Source organism: Anomalospiza imberbis, chromosome 3 (assembly GCF_031753505.1).
Source record: "Anomalospiza imberbis isolate Cuckoo-Finch-1a 21T00152 chromosome 3, ASM3175350v1, whole genome shotgun sequence".
Lineage (NCBI taxonomy): Eukaryota > Metazoa > Chordata > Aves > Passeriformes > Viduidae > Anomalospiza > Anomalospiza imberbis.
Window position 1 is genome coordinate 669,196 of NC_089683.1, and position 25,004 is coordinate 694,199.

Here is a 25,004-nt window from a genome sequence, read left to right on the forward strand (position 1 = left end):
ACCACTGATCCATTAACCACTGATCCTGTAACCACTGATCCATTAACCACTGATCCATTAACCACTGATCCTGCAACCACTGATCCTGTAACCACTGATCCTGTAACCACTGATCCTGTAACCACTGATCCATTAACCACTGATCCTGTAACCACTGATCCTGTAACCACTGATCCTGTAACCACTGATCCATTAACCACTGATCCATTAACCACTGATCCATTAACCACTGATCCTGTAACCACTGATCCATTAACCACTGATCCTGTAACCACTGATCCTGTAACCACTGATCCATTAACCACTGATCCATTAACCACTGATCCATTAACCACTGATCCATTAACCACTGATCCATTAACCACTGATCCTGTAACCACTGATCCATTGACCACTGATCCTGTAACCACTGATCCTGTAACCACTGATCCATTAACCACTGATCCTGTAACCACTGATCCTGTAACCACTGATCCATTAACCACTGATCCTGTAACCACTGATCCTGTAACCACTGATCCATTAACCACTGATCCTGTAACCACTGATCCTGTAACCACTGATCCATTAACCACTGATCCATTAACCACTGATCCATTAACCACTGACCCTGTAACCACTGATCCATTAACCACTGATCCTGTAACCACTGATCCTGTAACCACTGATCCATTAACCACTGATCCATTAACCACTGATCCTGTAACCACTGATCCTGTAACCACTGATCCATTAACCACTGATCCATTAACCACTGATCCATTAACCACTGATCCTGTAACCACTGATCCATTAACCACTGATCCTGTAACCACTGATCCATTAACCACTGATCCATTAACCACTGATCCTGTAACCACTGATCCATTAACCACTGATCCATTAACCACTGATCCTGTAACCACTGATCCATTAACCACTGATCCTGTAACCACTGATCCTGTAACCACTGATCCATTAACCACTGATCCTGTAACCACTGATCCTGCAACCACTGATCCTGCAACCACTGATCCTGTAACCACTGATCCTGTAACCACTGATCCATTAACCACTGATCCTGTAACCACTGATCCATTAACCACTGATCCATTAACCACTGATCCTGCAACCACTGATCCATTAACCACTGACCCTGTAACCACTGATCCATTAACCACTGATCCATTAACCACTGATCCATTAACCACTGATCCTGTAACCACTGATCCTGCAACCACTGATCCATTAACCACTGACCCTGTAACCACTGATCCATTAACCACTGATCCTGTAACCACTGATCCATTAACCACTGATCCATTAACCACTGATCCATTAACCACTGATCCTGTAACCACTGATCCATTAACCACTGATCCTGTAACCACTGATCCTGCAACCACTGATCCATTAACCACTGACCCTGTAACCACTGATCCTGTAACCACTGATCCTGTAACCACTGATCCTGTAACCACTGATCCTGTAACCACTGATCCTGTAACCACTGATCCATTAACCACTGATCCATTAACCACTGATCCATTAACCACTGATCCTGTAACCACTGATCCATTAACCACTGATCCTGTATCCACTGATCCTGTAACCACTGATCCATTAACCACTGATCCATTAACCACTGATCCTGTAACCACTGATCCATTAACCACTGATCCATTAACCACTGATCCTGTAACCACTGATCCATTGACCACTGATCCTGTAACCACTGATCCATTAACCACTGACCCTGTAACCACTGATCCATTAACCACTGATCCATTAACCACTGATCCTGTAACCACTGATCCATTAACCACTGATCCATTAACCACTGATCCTGTAACCACTGATCCATTGACCACTGATCCTGTAACCACTGATCCATTAACCACTGATCCATTAACCACTGATCCATTAACCACTGATCCTGCAACCACTGATCCTGCAACCACTGGTCCTGTAACCACTGATCCATTAACCACTGACCCTGTAACCACTGATCCATTAACCACTGATCCATTAACCACTGATCCTGTAACCACTGATCCATTAACCACTGATCCTGTAACCACTGATCCTGTAACCACTGATCCATTAACCACTGACCCTGTAACCACTGATCCATTAACCACTGACCCTGTAACCACTGATCCATTAACCACTGATCCTGTAACCACTGATCCTGTAACCACTGATCCATTAACCACTGATCCTGTAACCACTGATCCATTAACCTGATCCATTAACCACTGATCCATTAACCACTGATCCATTAACCACTGATCCATTAACCACTGATCCTGCAACCACTGATCCTGTAACCACTGATCCATTAACCACTGACCCTGTAACCACTGATCCATTAACCACTGATCCATTAACCACTGATCCTGTAACCACTGATCCTGTAACCACTGATCCATTAACCACTGATCCTGTAACCACTGATCCTGTAACCACTGATCCATTAACCACTGATCCATTAACCACTGATCCTGTAACCACTGATCCATTAACCACTGATCCATTAACCACTGATCCTGTAACCACTGATCCATTAACCACTGATCCATTAACCACTGATCCATTAACCACTGACCCTGTAACCACTGATCCTGCAACCACTGATCCTGTAACCACTGATCCATTAACCACTGATCCATTGACCACTGATCCATTAACCACTGATCCTGTAACCACTGATCCATTAACCACTGATCCATTAACCACTGATCCTGTAACCACTGATCCATTAACCACTGACTGATCCTGTAACCACTGATCCATTAACCACTGATCCTGTAACCACTGATCCTGCAACCACTGATCTGTAACCACTGATCCATTAACCACTGATCCTGAAACCACTGATCCTGTAACCACTGATCCATTAACCACTGATCCTGTAACCACTGATCCATTAACCACTGATCCTGCAACCACTGATCCTGTAACCACTGATCCATTAACCACTGATCCTGTAACCACTGACCCTGTAACCACTGACCCTGTAACCACTGATCCTGCAACCACTGATCCTGTAACCACTGATCCATTAACCACTGATCCATTGACCACTGATCCATTAACCACTGATCCTGTAACCACTGATCCTGTAACCACTGATCCATTAACCACTGATCCATTAACCACTGATCCTGTAACCACTGACCCTGTAACCACTGATCCTGTAACCACAGATCCATTAACCACTGATCCTGTAACCACTGATCCATTAACCACTGATCCTGTAACCACTGATCCTGTAACCACTGATCCATTAACCACTGATCCATTGACCACTGATCCATTAACCACTGATCCTGTAACCACTGATCCATTAACCACTGATCCATTAACCACTGATCCTGTAACCACTGATCCATTAACCACTGATCCATTAACCACTGATCCTGTAACCACTGATCCATTAACCACTGACTGATCCTGTAACCACTGATCCATTAACCACTGATCCATTAACCACTGACCCTGTAACCACTGATCCATTAACCACTGATCCATTAACCACTGATCCTGTAACCACTGATCCTGTAACCACTGATCCATTAACCACTGATCCTGTAACCACTGATCCATTAACCACTGACCCTGTAACCACTGATCCTGTAACCACTGATCCATTAACCACTGATCCTGTAACCACTGACCCTGTAACCACTGATCCTGTAACCACTGATCCATTAACCACTGATCCTGTAACCACTGATCCTGTAACCACTGATCCATTAACCACTGATCCTGTAACCACTGATCCTGTAACCACTGATCCATTAACCACTGATCCTGTAACCACTGATCCTGTAACCACTGATCCATTAACCACTGATCCATTAACCACTGATCCATTAACCACTGACCCTGTAACCACTGATCCATTAACCACTGATCCTGTAACCACTGATCCATTAACCACTGATCCATTAACCACTGATCCATTAACCACTGATCCTGTAACCACTGATCCATTGACCACTGATCCTGTAACCACTGATCCATTAACCACTGATCTATTAACCACTGATCCATTAACCACTGATCCATTAACCACTGATCCATTAACCACTGATCCTGTAACCACTGATCCATTAACCACTGATCCTGTAACCACTGATCCTGTAACCACTGATCCATTAACCACTGATCCTGTAACCACTGATCCTGCAACCACTGATCCATTAACCACTGATCCTGTAACCACTGATCCTGTAACCACTGATCCTGTAACCACTGATCCATTAACCACTGATCCTGTAACCACTGATCCATTAACCACTGATCCTGTAACCACTGATCCTGTAACCACTGATCCTGTAACCACTGATCCATTAACCACTGATCCTGTAACCACTGATCCATTAACCACTGATCCATTAACCACTGATCCTGCAACCACTGATCCTGTAACCACTGATCCATTAACCACTGATCCTGTAACCACTGATCCTGTAACCACTGATCCATTAACCACTGATCCATTAACCACTGATCCTGTAACCACTGATCCATTAACCACTGATCCATTAACCACTGATCCATTAACCACTGATCCTGTAACCACTGATCCTGTAACCACTGATCCATTAACCACTGATCCATTAACCACTGACCCTGTAACCACTGATCCTGTAACCACTGATCCATTAACCACTGATCCATTAACCACTGACCCTGTAACCACTGATCCTGTAACCACTGATCCATTAACCACTGATCCATTAACCACTGATCCATTAACCACTGATCCATTAACCACTGATCTATTAACCACTGATCCTGTAACCACTGATCCATTAACCACTGATCCTGTAACCACTGATCCTGTAACCACTGATCCATTAACCACTGATCCTGTAACCACTGATCCATTAACCACTGATCCATTAACCACTGACCCTGTAACCACTGATCCTGTAACCACTGATCCATTAACCACTGATCCATTAACCACTGATCCTGTAACCACTGATCCATTGACCACTGATCCTGTAACCACTGATCCATTAACCACTGACCCTGTAACCACTGATCCATTAACCACTGATCCTGTAACCACTGATCCATTAACCACTGATCCATTAACCACTGATCCTGTAACCACTGATCCATTAACCACTGATCCATTAACCACTGATCCATTAACCACTGACCCTGTAACCACTGATCCATTAACCTGATCCATTAACCACTGATCCATTAACCACTGATCCATTAACCACTGATCCATTAACCACTGATCCTGCAACCACTGATCCTGCAACCACTGATCCTGTAACCACTGATCCATTAACCACTGACCCTGTAACCACTGATCCATTAACCACTGATCCATTAACCACTGATCCTGTAACCACTGATCCATTAACCACTGATCCATTAACCACTGATCCTGTAACCACTGATCCATTAACCACTGACCCTGTAACCACTGATCCTGTAACCACTGATCCTGTAACCACTGATCCATTAACCACTGATCCTGTAACCACTGATCCATTAACCACTGATCCATTAACCACTGATCCTGTAACCACTGATCCATTAACCACTGATCCATTAACCACTGATCCTGCAACCACTGATCCTGTAACCACTGATCCTGTAACCACTGATCCTGTAACCACTGATCCATTAACCACTGATCCTGTAACCACTGATCCATTAACCACTGATCCTGTAACCACTGATCCATTAACCACTGATCCTGTAACCACTGATCCTGTAACCACTGATCCATTAACCACTGATCCATTAACCACTGATCCTGTAACCACTGATCCATTAACCACTGATCCATTAACCACTGATCCTGCAACCACTGATCCTGTAACCACTGATCCATTAACCACTGATCCTGTAACCACTGATCCTGTAACCACTGATCCATTAACCACTGATCCTGTAACCACTGATCCTGTAACCACTGATCCATTAACCACTGATCCATTAACCACTGATCCTGTAACCACTGATCCTGTAACCACTGATCCTGTAACCACTGATCCTGTAACCACTGATCCATTAACCACTGATCCATTAACCACTGATCCATTAACCACTGATCCTGTAACCACTGATCCATTAACCACTGATCCTGTAACCACTGATCCTGTAACCACTGATCCATTAACCACTGATCCATTAACCACTGATCCATTAACCACTGACCCTGTAACCACTGATCCATTAACCACTGATCCTGTAACCACTGATCCTGTAACCACTGATCCATTAACCACTGATCCATTAACCACTGATCCATTAACCACTGATCCATTAACCACTGATCCATTAACCACTGATCCTGTAACCACTGATCCATTAACCTGATCCATTAACCACTGATCCATTAACCACTGATCCATTAACCACTGATCCATTAACCACTGATCCTGTAACCACTGATCCATTAACCACTGACCCTGTAACCACTGATCCATTAACCACTGATCCATTAACCACTGATCCTGTAACCACTGATCCTGTAACCACTGATCCATTAACCACTGATCTATTAACCACTGATCCATTAACCACTGATCCATTAACCACTGATCCATTAACCACTGATCCTGTAACCACTGATCCATTAACCACTGATCCATTAACCACTGATCCATTAACCACTGATCCTGTAACCACTGATCCATTAACCACTGATCCTGTAACCACTGATCCTGTAACCACTGATCCATTAACCACTGATCCTGTAACCACTGATCCTGTAACCACTGATCCTGTAACCACTGATCCTGTAACCACTGATCCTGTAACCACTGATCCTGTAACCACTGATCCATTAACCACTGATCCATTAACCACTGATCCTGTAACCACTGATCCTGTAACCACTGATCCATTAACCACTGATCCATTAAGCACTGACCCTGTAACCACTGATCCATTAACCACTGATCCATTAACCACTGATCCATTAACCACTGACCCTGTAACCACTGATCCTGCAACCACTGATCCTGCAACCACTGATCCATTAACCACTGATCCTGTAACCACTGATCCTGTAACCACTGATCCATTAACCACTGATCCATTAACCACTGATCCTGTAACCACTGATCCATTGACCACTGATCCTGTAACCACTGATCCATTAACCACTGACCCTGTAACCACTGATCCATTAACCACTGATCCTGTAACCACTGATCCTGTAACCACTGATCCATTAACCACTGATCCTGTAACCACTGATCCATTAACCTGATCCATTAACCACTGATCCATTAACCACTGATCCATTAACCACTGATCCTGTAACCACTGATCCATTAACCACTGACCCTGTAACCACTGATCCATTAACCACTGATCCATTAACCACTGATCCTGTAACCACTGATCCATTAACCACTGATCCTGTAACCACTGATCCTGTAACCACTGATCCATTAACCACTGACCCTGTAACCACTGATCCTGTAACCACTGATCCATTAACCACTGATCCATTAACCACTGATCCTGTAACCACTGATCCATTAACCACTGATCCATTAACCACTGATCCTGCAACCACTGATCCTGTAACCACTGATCCTGTAACCACTGATCCTGTAACCACTGATCCATTAACCACTGATCCTGTAACCACTGATCCATTAACCACTGATCCTGTAACCACTGATCCTGTAACCACTGATCCATTAACCACTGATCCATTAACCACTGATCCTGTAACCACTGATCCATTAACCACTGATCCATTAACCACTGATCCATTAACCACTGATCCTGTAACCACTGATCCATTGACCACTGATCCTGTAACCACTGATCCTGTAACCACTGATCCATTAACCACTGATCCTGTAACCACTGATCCTGTAACCACTGATCCATTAACCACTGATCCTGTAACCACTGATCCTGTAACCACTGACCCTGTAACCACTGATCCATTAACCACTGATCCTGTAACCACTGATCCTGTAACCACTGATCCATTAACCACTGATCCATTAACCACTGATCCTGCAACCACTGATCCATTAACCACTGATCCATTAACCACTGACCCTGTAACCACTGATCCATTAACCACTGATCCTGTAACCACTGATCCTGTAACCACTGATCCATTAACCACTGATCCATTAACCACTGATCCTGTAACCACTGATCCATTGACCACTGATCCTGTAACCACTGATCCATTAACCACTGATCCATTGACCACTGATCCTGTAACCACTGATCCATTAACCACTGACCCTGTAACCACTGATCCATTAACCACTGATCCTGTAACCACTGATCCTGTAACCACTGATCCATTAACCACTGATCCTGTAACCACTGATCCATTAACCTGATCCATTAACCACTGATCCATTAACCACTGATCCATTAACCACTGATCCATTAACCACTGATCCTGCAACCACTGATCCTGTAACCACTGATCCATTAACCACTGACCCTGTAACCACTGATCCATTAACCACTGATCCATTAACCACTGATCCTGTAACCACTGATCCTGTAACCACTGATCCATTAACCACTGATCCTGTAACCACTGATCCTGTAACCACTGATCCATTAACCACTGATCCATTAACCACTGATCCTGTAACCACTGATCCATTAACCACTGATCCATTAACCACTGACTGATCCTGTAACCACTGATCCATTAACCACTGATCCTGTAACCACTGATCCTGCAACCACTGATCCATTAACCACTGACCCTGTAACCACTGATCCTGTAACCACTGATCCATTAACCACTGATCCTGTAACCACTGATCCATTAACCACTGATCCATTAACCACTGATCCTGTAACCACTGATCCTGCAACCACTGATCCTGTAACCACTGATCCATTAACCACTGATCCTGTAACCACTGATCCATTAACCACTGATCCATTAACCACTGACCCTGTAACCACTGATCCTGCAACCACTGATCCTGTAACCACTGATCCATTAACCACTGATCCATTGACCACTGATCCATTAACCACTGATCCTGTAACCACTGATCCATTAACCACTGATCCATTAACCACTGATCCATTAACCACTGATCCTGTAACCACTGATCCATTAACCACTGATCCTGTAACCACTGATCCTGTAACCACTGATCCATTAACCACTGACTGATCCTGTAACCACTGATCCATTAACCACTGACCCTGTAACCACTGATCCTGCAACCACTGATCCTGTAACCACTGATCCATTAACCACTGATCCTGTAACCACTGATCCTGTAACCACTGATCCATTAACCACTGATCCTGTAACCACTGATCCATTAACCACTGATCCTGCAACCACTGATCCTGTAACCACTGATCCATTAACCACTGATCCTGTAACCACTGACCCTGTAACCACTGATCCTGTAACCACTGATCCTGTAACCACTGATCCTGTAACCACTGATCCATTAACCACTGATCCATTAACCACTGACCCTGTAACCACTGATCCTGCAACCACTGATCCTGTAACCACTGATCCATTAACCACTGATCCATTGACCACTGATCCATTAACCACTGATCCTGTAACCACTGATCCTGTAACCACTGATCCATTAACCACTGATCCATTAACCACTGATCCTGTAACCACTGATCCATTAACCACTGATCCATTAACCACTGATCCATTAACCACTGATCCTGTAACCACTGATCCATTAACCACTGACTGATCCTGTAACCACTGATCCATTAACCACTGATCCATTAACCACTGACCCTGTAACCACTGATCCATTAACCACTGATCCATTAACCACTGATCCTGTAACCACTGATCCATTAACCACTGATCCATTAACCACTGATCCTGTAACCACTGATCCATTAACCACTGACCCTGTAACCACTGATCCTGTAACCACTGATCCATTAACCACTGATCCTGTAACCACTGACCCTGTAACCACTGATCCTGTAACCACTGATCCATTAACCACTGATCCTGTAACCACTGATCCTGTAACCACTGATCCATTAACCACTGATCCATTAACCACTGATCCTGTAACCACTGATCCATTAACCACTGATCCATTAACCACTGATCCTGCAACCACTGATCCTGTAACCACTGATCCTGTAACCACTGATCCTGTAACCACTGATCCATTAACCACTGATCCTGTAACCACTGATCCATTAACCACTGATCCTGTAACCACTGATCCATTAACCACTGATCCATTAACCACTGATCCTGTAACCACTGATCCATTAACCACTGACTGATCCTGTAACCACTGATCCATTAACCACTGATCCATTAACCACTGATCCATTAACCACTGATCCTGTAACCACTGACCCTGTAACCACTGATCCTGTAACCACTGATCCATTAACCACTGATCCTGTAACCACTGATCCATTAACCACTGATCCTGTAACCACTGATCCATTAACCACTGATCCATTAACCACTGATCCATTAACCACTGATCCTGCAACCACTGATCCTGTAACCACTGATCCTGTAACCACTGATCCTGTAACCACTGATCCATTAACCACTGATCCTGTAACCACTGATCCATTAACCACTGATCCTGTAACCACTGATCCATTAACCACTGATCCATTAACCACTGATCCTGTAACCACTGATCCATTAACCACTGATCCTGCAACCACTGATCCTGTAACCACTGATCCATTAACCACTGATCCTGTAACCACTGATCCATTAACCACTGATCCTGTAACCACTGATCCTGTAACCACTGATCCATTAACCACTGATCCATTAACCACTGATCCTGTAACCACTGATCCATTAACCACTGATCCATTAACCACTGATCCTGTAACCACTGATCCATTAACCACTGATCCATTAACCACTGATCCTGCAACCACTGATCCTGTAACCACTGATCCATTAACCACTGATCCTGTAACCACTGATCCTGTAACCACTGATCCATTAACCACTGATCCTGTAACCACTGATCCTGTAACCACTGATCCATTAACCACTGATCCATTAACCACTGATCCTGTAACCACTGATCCATTAACCACTGATCCTGTAACCACTGATCCTGTAACCACTGATCCATTAACCACTGATCCATTAACCACTGATCCATTAACCACTGATCCTGTAACCACTGATCCATTAACCACTGATCCTGTAACCACTGATCCTGTAACCACTGATCCATTAACCACTGATCCATTGACCACTGATCCTGTAACCACTGATCCATTGACCACTGATCCTGTAACCACTGATCCATTAACCACTGACCCTGTAACCACTGATCCATTAACCACTGATCCATTAACCACTGATCCTGCAACCACTGATCCATTAACCACTGATCCATTAACCACTGATCCTGTAACCACTGATCCTGTAACCACTGATCCATTAACCACTGATCCTGTAACCACTGATCCATTAACCTGATCCATTAACCACTGATCCATTAACCACTGATCCATTAACCACTGATCCATTAACCACTGATCCATTAACCACTGATCCTGTAACCACTGATCCATTAACCACTGACCCTGTAACCACTGATCCATTAACCACTGATCCATTAACCACTGATCCTGTAACCACTGATCCTGTAACCACTGATCCATTAACCACTGATCTATTAACCACTGATCCATTAACCACTGATCCATTAACCACTGATCCATTAACCACTGATCCTGTAACCACTGATCCATTAACCACTGATCTATTAACCACTGATCCATTAACCACTGATCCATTAACCACTGATCCATTAACCACTGATCCTGTAACCACTGATCCATTAACCACTGATCCTGTAACCACTGATCCTGTAACCACTGATCCATTAACCACTGATCCTGTAACCACTGATCCTGCAACCACTGATCCTGCAACCACTGATCCTGTAACCACTGATCCTGTAACCACTGATCCTGTAACCACTGATCCTGTAACCACTGATCCATTAACCACTGATCCATTAACCACTGATCCTGTAACCACTGATCCTGTAACCACTGATCCATTAACCACTGATCCATTAACCACTGACCCTGTAACCACTGATCCATTAACCACTGATCCATTAACCACTGACCCTGTAACCACTGATCCTGCAACCACTGATCCTGCAACCACTGATCCATTAACCACTGATCCATTAACCACTGATCCATTAACCACTGATCCATTAACCACTGATCCTGTAACCACTGATCCTGTAACCACTGATCCTGTAACCACTGATCCATTAACCACTGATCCTGTAACCACTGATCCTGTAACCACTGATCCATTAACCACTGATCCTGTAACCACTGATCCTGTAACCACTGACCCTTTAACCACTGATCCATTAACCACTGATCCTGCAACCACTGATCCATTAACCACTGATCCATTAACCACTGATCCTGTAACCACTGATCCTGTAACCACTGATCCATTAACCACTGATCCTGTAACCACTGATCCTGTAACCACTGATCCTGTAACCACTGATCCATTAACCACTGATCCTGTAACCACTGATCCATTAACCTGATCCATTAACCACTGATCCATTAACCACTGATCCATTAACCACTGATCCATTAACCACTGATCCTGTAACCACTGATCCATTAACCACTGATCCTGTAACCACTGATCCTGTAACCACTGACCCTTTAACCACTGATCCTGCAACCACTGATCCTGTAACCACTGATCCATTAACCACTGATCCATTAACCACTGACCCTGTAACCACTGATCCATTAACCACTGATCCATTAACCACTGATCCATTAACCACTGACCCTGTAACCACTGATCCTGCAACCACTGATCCTGCAACCACTGATCCATTAACCACTGATCCTGTAACCACTGATCCTGTAACCACTGATCCATTAACCACTGATCCATTAACCACTGATCCATTAACCACTGATCCTGTAACCACTGATGATCCTTTAACCATTGACTGGTCCTTTCACCACTGATCCTTTAACTATTGACTCATTCTTTAACTATTAACTCGTTCTTTAACTATTGAATAATTCATGGGGCATTGACTCATTCTCCCCTGGCAGGGTGGGCACAGGGTGCCCAGAGTAGCCGTGGCTGCCCCTGGATCCCTGGCCGTGCCCAAGGCCAGGCTGGACCCTGGGGCTGGGAGCAGCCTGGCACAGTGGCAGGTGTCCCTGCCATGGCAGGGGTGGCTGGGACACCTGGGTGGCTCTGAGGTCCCTCCCAACCCCTTCCATGACTCTCTGAACTCCCGTGCTGGGAGATGACAAACCCAGAGGGCACAGGGAGTGTGTCCAGGTTGTCAGTGAGGGCAGAGATGTCTGGAGCATTAACTCCTGTTATTCCCTACAAAAGGTTTCATTTCCCACAAATGACAGAAGCACAAGGAAATCTGACTGGAAGGAAATCCTTGCCAAGAAGCCCAGCTGAAATCTGCAGCTCCTCAGAACTCTGAGGAATTCTGATCAGGAACCACAGGGAGCGGCATCACTGCACACACGGAATGGGGGAGAGCCAAAGGAAGCAGTTAAGATAAAAAATAAAAACTGGGTTGTTAATTGCTCACAGTCCTGCAGGGGGGAAGGAGTCTGGGCTGGGAGTGTCACTGCAGCTCAGGACGCTGAGGGGCAAAGCTGCTCTGAGCAGCCAGTGCAGGAGAAATGCCAGAAATCCCAGGGTCCCTGAGGCTGGAAAATCCCTCCCAGCCTGCCCAGTCCAGCTGTGCCCAATCCCCACCTTGTCCCCAGCCCAGGGCACTCAGTGCCACATCCCTGCCCTGGACACCTCCAGGGATGGGCACTCCAAACCTCCCTGGGCAGCCCCTGCCAAGGCCTGAGCACCCTTTCCATGGAGAAATTCCTGCTGCTGTCCACCCTGAGCCTGCCCTGCCCAGCCTGAGGCCATTTCCCCTTCTCCTGTCCCTGTTCCCTGGCAGCAGAGCCCGACCCCCCCTGGATGTTTTGGGTCACTCAGAGCAAATCCTGAACCCCCAGCAACGGTGCTGAGGACTCCTCCTGTCCCCACACTCTGCATTTCTCTGTATATTTACACATTGCAGTTTATACATCAAGCTTCTACTTTACCTAGGACAGGAGATTCAAGCAAATTCAGAGTATTTATGACAGCCAAGGCCCACTGGACACAGGACGCGCATGGAGCTGGTGCCACCACTGCTGTGTGACGTGCTGGTGGCAGCTCGGTGTGACACAAACACTGCCAGCTGCCCAAACACTCCTGCCCCAGAGGAACAGAGCTGCCAAAGGTGCCAGGCTCTGTCCCAAAGCCCAGCCAGTGCCACTGCTCAGCACAAGGCACAGGGAATTGGCCAAGAGGCCCCGGGGCTGTGCCAGCTCTGGGGTGGCAGCAGGGCCAGGACAGTGCCCGTCCCCTGGGCTGGGACCATCCTGCCAGGAGAGACCTGGAGGGGCTGGAGCGTGTCCAGGGAAGGGAATGGAGCCCCAGGAGAGGCTGAGGGAGCTGGGAAGGGAATGGAGCCCCAGGAGGGGCTGAGGGAGCTGGGAAGGGAATGGAGCCCCAGGAGGGGCTGAGGGAGCTGGGAAGGGAATGGAGCCCCAGGAGGGGCTGAGGGAGCTGGGAAGGGAATGGAGCCCCAGGAGGGGCTGGGGGAGCTGGGAAGGGAATGGAGCCCCAGGAGGGGCTGGGGGAGCTGGGAAGGGAATGGAGCCCCAGGAGGGGCTGAGGGAGCTGGGAAGGGAATGGAGCCCCAGGAGGGGCTGGGGGAGCTGGGAAGGGAATGGAGCCCCAGGAGGGGCTGGGGGAGCTGGGAAGGGAATGGAGCCCCAGGAGGGGCTGAGGGAGCTGGGAAGGGAATGGAGCCCCAGGAGGGGCTGAGGGAGCTGGGAAGGGAATGGAGCCCCAGGAGGGGCTGGGGGAGCTGGGAAGGGAATGGAGCCCCAGGAGGGGCTGGGGGAGCTGGGAAGGGAATGGAGCCCCAGGAGGGGCTGAGGGAGCTGGGAAGGGAATGAAGCCCCAGGAGGGGCTGGGGGAGCTGGGAAGGGAATGGAGCCCCAGGAGGGGCTGGGGGAGCTGGGAAGGGAATGGAGCCCCAGGAGGGGCTGAGGGAGCTGGGAAGGGAATGGAGCCCCAGGAGGGGCTGGGGGAGCTGGGAAGGGAATGGAGCCCCAGGAGGGGCTGAGGGAGCTGGGAAGGGAATGGAGCCCCAGGAGGGGCTGGGGGAGCTGGGAAGGGAATGGAGCCCCAGGAGGGGCTGAGGGAGCTGGGAAGGGGCTCAGCCTGGAGAAAAGGAGGCTCAGGGGGACCTTGTGGCTCTGCACAACTCCTGACAGGAGGGGACAGCCAGGGGGGGTCGGGCTCTGCTGCCAGGGAACAGGGACAGGACAAGGGGAAATGGCCTCAGGCTGGGCAGGGCAGGCTCAGGGTGGACAGCAGCAGGAATTTCTCCCTGGAAAGGGTGCTCAGGCCTTGGCAGGGGCTGCCCAGGGAGGTTTGGAGTGCCCATCCCTGGAGGTGGCCAGGGTAGGCCTGGCTGCGGCACTCAGAGCTCTGGGCTGGGGACAAGGTGGGCAGCAGTCACAGGCTGCACTCCATGGGCTGAAGAGGAGCTCCATGAAGTTTAAATTAAAGGGAAAAAGGAGATTTCTGTGCGTGCAGCCCCCTGGTGAAGTGCACAAGGGGATCCTCAGGAAGCAGCTTCCCCCCAGCCACGTGCAGGAACTGCTGCATTTAGAAAAGCTGATCTTTCCACCCAGCCTTCAGCAGGAAGAAACAGAGTGCCAGGAAAAAAAGAGAATCCTTACTTTTCTCTTGTTCCTGGCCGCTGCTCTGTGCAGGCCCTGGCCCTCAGAGGACACAAAGCTCCCCAGTAAAGCAGGTGCCACCCTCCAGCTGTGACCTGGCATTTCCCTGGCCCCCAGGGTTTCCTCTGTGCCCGTGCAAAAATCTCCAGTTCAGAGCAGTGTTTTATCCCTTATTCCCATTTTCCCAAGCACAGGGAGCACAGACCACCTTTAATTACTGCAGGTGATTAACTCACTGCCCCACGCCACAGGAGCTCTTGCTCTGGCCTGTTTGAACCTTGCCCAAATCTTCCAAGCTGTTTTCAGTACCTGACTTTTTACAGACACCAGCTATGGAGACTTTGAGCCCTGAGCTGGTCAGACAGAGCTCTGGGAGCCTGGAGGGACCCTCAGCTGTGCAACGACTCAAGCCAAGCCGATCACTGCCTACTGGAGAAGGATCATCCAGCCATCATCTGGCCTGGCTCATTTTCCCCTTTTCCCTTAAAGGTGGCTTTACAATCTCTTTTTTCCCCCCATATTTTTCCTTTTTAACACAGAAACTGGGGCTGGGTTTTGCTGGAGGAGCCCCATGGCTGCAGCTGTGCCTCGTGGTGAGCACAACCTCTGCACCTTGTCCCACACAGCCAGCCCTGGTGAGGCCCTGCCAGAAGCACCTGAGCGAGGCTTCTCCACTCCTCAGCTTTCAGGATGGTTTAAAACACCACAGAACCCGGGAATCATCCTCTGAGGACCACGGAATTGTTTGGGTTGGAAAAGCCCTGTGAGACCATGGAGTCCAACCATCCCCAGCACTGCCCAGGCCACCTCTGTCCCCAAGTGCCACATCCACAGGGCTTTAAATCCCTGCAGGGATGGGGAATCCACCCTGTGCCAGGCTTTGAGCACCTTCTCCACGAAGGGATTGCTCCCAATACCCAACCTGGACCTCCCCGTGGTGACCTGAGGTGTTTCCACGAGGCCTGCATCCCAAAAAAGCTGTTTTTATCACCAAACTCCAGCAGCTGCTCCACTTCCAGGCCCAAGCCATGGAGTCTGTGTCACCCTGATGGCCACAGAGGGGCCCCAGAAGGGGAACTGGGCTGATGGGCTTCTCTTTGAGCCAGGTCTTATCAGCTCTCAGAGAACTTATTACAATGAGATAGTTTAGCTACTCTGAATGGCATAAAAGTAGCAGGATGGCTTCTGAGGCAGTGTTGGAAACAAAAAAAGGTTTAATAAAAGGCAAAATCACAAAGCTCTTACAGAGGAAAACCGAGCCAGGGGCAAGAGGTTCTTGCTCCTGCTAAAACACCCAGAAAAGCGATTATTTCCTTTGTTCTCTTCCTTTTCTAGTGAATTACTTAGGTGGGACCTTTTGGCCTCTGTCTAATCAGACAGCCCCAGGTCTGAGGTGAAGTCCAAAAGGTCCTATGAGGTGTCTTTTGTACCAAACTGGGAGAGAAACTTCTGGGCTTTTTGCCTTTTCAAGCAGACAAAGAATAATGGAGTCACTCCATCAACAGGGGGCACGTTCCTACACTGGGCCACGAGTTCTTGCCTTACCTGCCCGGAGCTGCTCCGTGAACATTCCTGCTGCTGCCAGCCTCTCCTGGGGCCCATGGGGCTCTGCAGAGGCACCCAGGGCTCTGCTCTCCCTCCCAAAATCCCAGGGCTGCTTCGTGCTGCCAGAGCACTGGGGTTTTTGCACAAATAAGGAAGTGGCTGCTGATGTTATCCGGACACGCTTCCTGTTCTGCCGGGGATGAGCACAGGCACGGCACGGAGGGCTCAGCAGCTCCTGCGTGCCCCACTCTGCTCTTCACCTCCATTCCCTCCTCTCACACCCCAGCCCTGCTCCCCAGACCCTGCAGAAAAAACCAGTGCCCTGTCTGAGCTCTGCTCCCCACCAAAACCCCGGGGATGGGCTGATCCCAAAGGTGGGGATGCTGCTGGCCCCCCCCTCACACGGGGCTGAGCTGCGTTTGGGAAGTTCTCCAGTTCAGCCCTGAGGTTTGGGATGTTGTTCATGAGGAAGGAGGTCTTTGTGTGCTCCATGTCCCAGGTTTTTGTGTGCTCCATGGCCCTGGAGGAGTGCTGCACGCCAGGGCTGATGCTGCAGAGGAATCCTCCTCACTGGTTACAAACGGCAAACAAATGGAGCAGGTGAAGATAAAACCAGCAGGAAAAGCCTCGGGGGAACCTTGAGGATCTCTGCCAGCACCAGCCCTGCCTCTGCTGGTGCCCCAAAGTCAGGATGGGAGCCGGGATGGCCCAGGGGCTCCCAGGGCTGCACGTTCCCTCAGTTCCACGTCACTCATCCCTGCCTGCCAACAGGGATGAGCCAGGCCTGGGATGGAGCTGAGCCCACTTCCTGCCTCAATCCTGCTCTTCATGGCAGCTTTCTGGGTATTAACTGGCACTTCTTGTATGCAGCAAGGTCATGAAGCTGCAGGAAATGAAAAGAACCCTTCCGGATGCATGAAGGAAACGAAACACTGAAAATGGAAGAAAGTCTTCCCTGCAGACTTTACAGAATGCCAGTCTGGTTTGAGATGGAGGGACCTTAAAGCTCATCCAGTGCCAACCTCAGGGACACCTTCCACTGTCCCAGGTGGCTCCGAGCCCTGTCCAACCTGGCCTTGGGCACACTTCCAGCACAGCTCTTTTTTATCTTTTAGCTCCCCAGTGCAGCTGCTCCAGTACAGAGAGCTGGGGGCTCCACCTGGTGAAAATTACCCCAAAATCTCACTGAGTGCCTGAAGTAGGTCATTCACAGAGATCTGAACTTCAGAATGCTTCAGGCAGAGATTGTTTGAACTTCACAGAATCCCAGGATCCCTGAGGCTGGAAAATCCCTCCCAGCCTGCCCAGTCCCAGCTGTGCCCAATCCCCACCTTGTCCCCAGCCCAGGGCACTCAGTGCCACATCCCTGCCCTGGACACCTCCAGGGATGGGCACTCCAAACCTCGCTGGGCAGCCCCTGCCAAGGCCTGAGCACCCTTTCCAGGGAGAAATTCCTGCTGCTGTCCACCCTGAGCCTGCCCTGCCCAGCCTGAGGCCATTTCCCCTTGTCCTGTCCCTGTTCCCTGGCAGCAGAGCCCGACCCCCCCTGGCTGTCCCCTCCTGTCAGGAGTTGTGCAGAGCCACAAGGTCCCCCTGAGCCTCCTTTTCTCCAGGCTGAGCCCCTTCCCAGCTCCCCCAGCCCCTCCTGGGGCTCCATTCCCTTCCCAGCTCCCTCAGCCCCTCCTGGGGCTCCGTTCCCTTCCCAGCTCCCCCAGCCCCTCCTGGGGCTCCATTCCCTTCCCAGCTCCCTCAGCCCCTCCTGGGGCTCCATTCCCTTCCCAGCTCCCCCAGCCCCTCCTGGGGCTCCATTCCCTTCCCAGCTCCCTCAGCCCCTCCTGGGGCTCCATTCCCTTCCCAGCTCCCCCAGCCCCTCCTGGGGCTCCATTCCCTTCCCAGCTCCCCCAGCCGCTCCTGGGGCTCCATTCTCTGCCCAGCTCCCCCAGCCCCTCCTGGGGCTCCATTCCCTGCCCAGCTCCGTTCCCTTCCCTGCTCCAGCCCCTGCAGGTCTCTCCTGGCAGCAGAGCCCCGAGCTGGACACAGGTGACCACTCCCAACTCTGCTGGGACACCTGGGGGTGGCAGAGTGCAGTGCCTGGAGGGGAAATCCAGCCCTGGGAGGGGAAATGCATTCCATGGAGGGTAAATCCACATGGAATGCTGTCCCAGGCCCCTGGCTTCCCCTGCACAGGCAGGGGAAACGCACAGAGACAACAAGTTCCCAGGGGAGGGAGGTGCAGCTCCAGAAATCCCTGGCCAGAGCAGCCAGCCCTGCTTTGCTCCATTGGGAAATGGATTTCTGGAAAATTTAAAAATTTTGATAGAAGGTTTATACAGTGTGCAAACTTTGAGATAAGAAATGTTGATTTAGAAATGGTATCGAACAGGATAGGTATTGTTGAGAGAGAAATTGAATTAGAAAAAAGTTTTAAAGGACGGTCCTGTAAATAACATTAGATATTTTGGAGAAACAGAAGTGTGAAAGATATACTGTAGTAGGATTTATGAAGGGTAATTCTAGATGACTGGTTTAAAAATATTTACAATATAGTGTAGTTAAAACTGATAGGCTAAGAAATGTTTATAGTGTATTGTAATTAGGAAACAGTTGTTTTTTGACTGTGATGCTGTGAATTATAATATTTGTATTGGGTTGTTTTGTTGTTTTTTTTTTTTTTTTATGAGACTGAAAATAGAATCAAACCATTCTTCGTGGAACTCTGAAAGGGATCTGAAGGAGAAATCCACGACCAGCAGGGAGTTCCTTGGAGTGAGTGCCCATGGGATGCTCAGCAACCCTGCAGAGCTGCTCCCAGGACAGGAGGGCCAGCTCAGGAGCCACGCTGGCCACTGCTCCATTTCTAACTCCTCCCTCACTGCACGCCCACACACAGCACTAACAGCCCAAACCCGCACTTTATGGTAAAGGCCCAAATGCCACTCCAGGAAAAACCATCAGCACCAGAGCTCCGAGAGGAGCCACCTCCTTTTTTCGTATTTATTCTTCACACTGTCCTGTTCTGGGTACTTCTGGCAGCTGTTCCAGGGTAAGATTTCCATTCCTTCTCACCTGGGTTCCTCCTGCCTTTCCAGCCCTTTGGTAATGTGATATATTAAGCTTTTATCTCACACCTCTACATGTATTTCTAAATAAAGATCTCTCTAATATATACAGAAATTCCCTCACAGGCTTTTACCCAATATTGTAACATTGGAAATACAGGAAAAGTAGCCAGAATCCCCCTTTATTGACCAAATATTCCCAGAGGATTTGTTAAAAGTTAAAATATTTCAACCTTATTGACCAAATATTTCGAGAGGATTTGTAAAAAATGAAAATATTTCAACCGGACTGTCTACAGCTTTCCTGTCAAAGGATGGATTTGGAGTCAAGTTTAATTTCTAAGGGTTTTTTTACAATTTTGTACTCTCCTGGTGCTTTCAATGCTTACAGCTGCACATAACCCAGTTTGGTGTTGGCCTGTGGCTGCAGGGCAGGGCTGGGTGGGGCTGGCCCAGGTGACCCCTGGCCAGCTCTGGGCCAGCTCTGGGACCCCCCTGCCTCAGCCTGCTGTCCCAGGGCACTGGAAATGCCTTTGAAATAATGTCACAGAATTCAGAGAAATCATTCACAGAATCCCCAGGTTGGAAGAGACCTCCAAGACCATCGAGTCCAACCCAGCCCCAGCACCTCAACTCAAGCCTGGCACCCAGTGCCACACCCAGGCTTTGTTAAACACACCCAGGGGTGGTGACTACACCACCTCCTCGGTCCCCGGGAATTCCCCAAATTCCCAGAATTCACAGAATCCCCAGGTTGGAAGAGACCTCCAAGACCATCGAGTCCAACCCAGCCCCAGCACCTCAACTCAACCCTGGCACCCAGTGCCACACCCAGGCTTTGTTAAACACCCCCGGGGATGCTGTCCTGCCTCAGCCAAGGAATTCCATGCATGAGTGAGGGGAGAAGGAAGAAGGAGAAGAGTGGATTGAAGGTGAACACTAACAGGACTCAATATCCAAATATGCAAATATTCTGAGGGAGAGGAGCCTACACCAGGCCAGGGCTCAGGCTCAAACCCTCCAGGAGCCTGCAGGGATGCAGGGCATGGCAGGAGCAGCCTGGCAGTGCCTGGGGGGTGTCAGAGCCTTGCACACAGCTGTCGCAGTGTCCTGGGCTGTAAGATGTGGCTGGAGGTGTGTGTTCTATCCCCATCTGTCAGACGTGGGGCAGTTCTCTCCTGTTCGTGGGGCAGTTTTCTTTATCTCATCCACAACCCATCCACCCTCCAGTCTCCTGCTCATGGGCCACTAATTTTTAATTATCGTCTGTTCATGGGCCACTGAGTGTCCCTGCACGGCTGAGAAAATTCCATCATCCCCCTGGGAGATGCTCCGCCCAGGGGAGGAGCCAAACATTCCTACCTGGATACAATCTGAGATTTTGGGACACCACAGCAGCCTTTGCCCACTGCATTCCCAGAGGAGCAGCTTTCTTCCCCACTGCATTCCCAGAGGAGCAGCTTTCTTCCCCACGGCATTCCCAGAGGAGCAGCTTTCCTCCCCACTGCATTCCCAGAGGAGCAGCTTTCTTCCCCACGGCATTCCCAGAGGAGCAGCTTTCTTCCCCACTGCATTCCCAGAGGAGCAGCTTTCTTCCCCACTGCATTCCCAGAGGAGCAGCTTTCTTCCCCACTGCATTCCCAGAGGAAGCCCAGGCCCATCCCCACCAGCCCTGGAGCTTCAGAGGAAAACTCCAGCCTTCTCCAGGATCCTGCTCCAGCAGAGCCACAGCTGGCACTGCAGGAGGGCTGAGCCACCATGGGATGGGACTGCTGCCACCCCCCTGACCCACAGGCTGCCATGTGGAAGAGGTTTTACAGCAATTTCTGTGAGAGAAGTTTGATAAGGATCCACGTTTACCCCTGGAAGAATTTTCTACCAAGGTTGTTGACACAGAAGCCAAGAAAGAAAGAAGGAGAAATAAGAGAAACCTGCAATTCTCTGTTCCAATGAGCACTTTGTCTTCCCTGACCAATGAGTAAAGTTAGGAGTTTTGTAAGAATGTATAACAAGCACGCATGCTGGAATAAAACCAGTCTGAAGCCTTCTGAAAATGGAGTGTGCTGCTCTGTATTGTCTCCATCCCAGCTACGGCAGTGTCAGGGAGTGCTCTGACTCCGTCAGTGCTGTTTTGTATCACTGCATTTTAAATTTTATTTTCATTTTCTTCCCTAACAAAGAACTGTTATTCCTGCTCCCATATCTTTGCCTGAGAGCCCTTTAATTCCAAAATTATGATAATTCAGAGGGAGGGGGTTTGCATTTTCCATTTCAGGGGAGGCTCCTGCCTTCCTTAGCAGACACCTGCCTTTTCACACCACGACGCTCGGGTACCTGTCCCCTTCCCTGCCCACCTGGAGGCCCCCACACCTGCAGCAGCAGCAGCTGAGCAGCCCAGCTCCGCTGGGATCATTCTGATGAACCCAGGGGCCAGGTTAAACCTCCCTTCCCCAGGCAGGAACTCACCTTTCCTCTTCCACCTGCTCTTCCTCCTGTCCTTGGCGGCGCAGCCGTCGCTGCTGGAGCTGCTGTGCTCCGAGCTCTGCGAGTCAGAGTGGGCATCGCTGCTCTCCTCGGAGCCCTCCGACAGCTCCTTCAGCCCATCCGGGATGTCCTTCTGCCAGGGGACACCACAGAGCCACAGCAGGGTCACCCCAGAGGCACAGCAGGGCCACCCCAGTGCGAGGGACAAAACCCCAAAGCCATGGTTCGTTCACCACGTGTGACCCTTTAAATGCCCCATGGCTGCTTCAGGGCTGGCCCCGAAGCCTTCTGTGGGTCCCCATAAACACTGAGGGCAGGGGACACGTCCTGAACTCTGTCCCCGTCCTGAACTCTGTCCCCATCGTCGTCACCTCCCAAACTGCCCTTCCCCAGATTCCCCAGGGATCACCAACCCCACTGCAAGGCCTGGAGGGGCAGGAGCCAGGGGATGGCTCCCAGTGCCAGAGGGCAGGGCTGGGTGGGATACTGGGAACTGGGAATTGTCCCCTGGCAGGGCGGGCAGGCCCTGGCACAGGGTGCCCACCCTGGATCCCTGGCAGTGCCCAAGCCAGGTTGGATGGGACTGGGAACCACCTGGGACAGTGGGAGGTGTCCCTGCCGTGGCAGGGGTGGCACTGGGTGGGCTCCAGGGACAAATCCACCCCAGGTCGGGAATTCTGTCAGCCAGAATTCCCCCTAGTGTTTAAAACACAGCTTATTTTTAAAGACAATTCCCCGTTATTCCCTCTCTGACTGACACACAGGACAAGGTGATTTCCCATCTCTAGACACGCTGAGGGCAGCAAAGTTACCCTCTCAGGGCTGGAGCTTCATTAAATTTTAATTACTCCTTCCGGGGGCAGTAATTGCACAGCTCGGTGCAGAGTGGGTGAAGAGCTGCAGTGACCTCTCAGGGCTGGAGCTTCATTAAATTTTAATTACTCCTTCCCCTCGGGGGCAGTAATTGCACAGCTCGGTGCAGAGTGGGTGAAGAGCTGCACGGCTCCTTTGGGATCCTCCTGGAGAACTGGGACAGGAATTTCCCCATGGAAAAGGTGCTCGGGCCTGGGCAGGGCTGCCCAGGGGGTTGGGGTGCCCATCCCTGCAGGTGCCCAGGGAAGGGCTGGGACAAGGTGGGGATCGGGCACAGCTCGGACTCGATCCTGTTGGATTAAGGGTTTGTTTGATTTAGAGATGGGGTAACTGAGAGGTGTTTTAAAAACTTTTAGTTTCTTTTCATTTCTTTTATTTAATATATTTCATTTTTATTTTCATTTATTGTATTTCATTTCACGTATTCTATTTTATTTTCATTTATTTCACTTAATATATTTTATTTTATTTTACTTTGCTTCATATATTTTTATTTCATAGATTTTATTTTTTGTTTTGCTTTGTTTCATTTATTTTATTTTATTTTAATTTTATTTAATTTCATTATTTTATTTTATTTCTTTATTTTATTTTATTTTATTATTTTATTTCATAATTTTATTTCCTTTCCTTTCATTTCAATACTTTATTTTATTTTATTTTTTAAATTTAGTTTCATACATTTTATTTTATTTTATTTTATTTTATTTTATTTTTGAAATTTACTTAGTTTCATACATTTTATTTTATTTTATTTTATTTTACGTTATTTTATTGCACTTTATTTTATTTTTATTTAATTTATTTCATAGATTTTATTTTCTTTTATTTCATTATTTATTTCATTTCATTTCATTTTCATTTCCATTTACCCCACCTCCGAACCAGAAACCCCTTATTCCCCTCGGGGTTTTCCGGCCCGGGGGACTCTGGCATCCCGCCCCAGCCCTTTTCCAGGCGGTGCCCCGAGGGCTGGCACTCACCTTGAGCGTGTAGACGCCCATCCTGCCCGGGACCTTGTAGAAGATGCCCTCCTCGCCGCGGGAGTTGGTGTGCAGCATGGCATTCAGGCAGGCCAGGGGGGACGTCCCGCTGCAGAGAGACCCCGTCAGTGCCCCCGTGGCACCCCCGGGCATGGGCACCCCCCGGGTATGGGCACCCCCAGGACACGGGCAGCCCCCCGGGCACGGGCACCCCCAGGGCATGGGCACCCCCAGGGCATGGGCACCCCCAGGACAC

The 25,004-nt window shown here is 49.1% G+C and overlaps 1 protein-coding gene across 2 annotated transcripts in view; it reads right to left on the minus strand.

The window, feature by feature from the left end:
* The window catches only part of ASXL2 (ASXL transcriptional regulator 2), a 112,763-nt gene that overhangs the window by 33,993 nt on the left and 53,766 nt on the right, over positions 1 to 25,004 (minus strand). For both annotated transcript variants that reach the window (XM_068183093.1, XM_068183094.1), the window contains exons 3-4: positions 24,749 to 24,857; positions 22,875 to 23,025 (exon numbers count right to left, since the gene is read on the minus strand). In XM_068183093.1, coding sequence (XP_068039194.1) covers positions 22,875 to 23,025; positions 24,749 to 24,857 — 260 coding nt within the window. The remainder of the gene's footprint in view (positions 1 to 22,874; positions 23,026 to 24,748; positions 24,858 to 25,004) is intronic.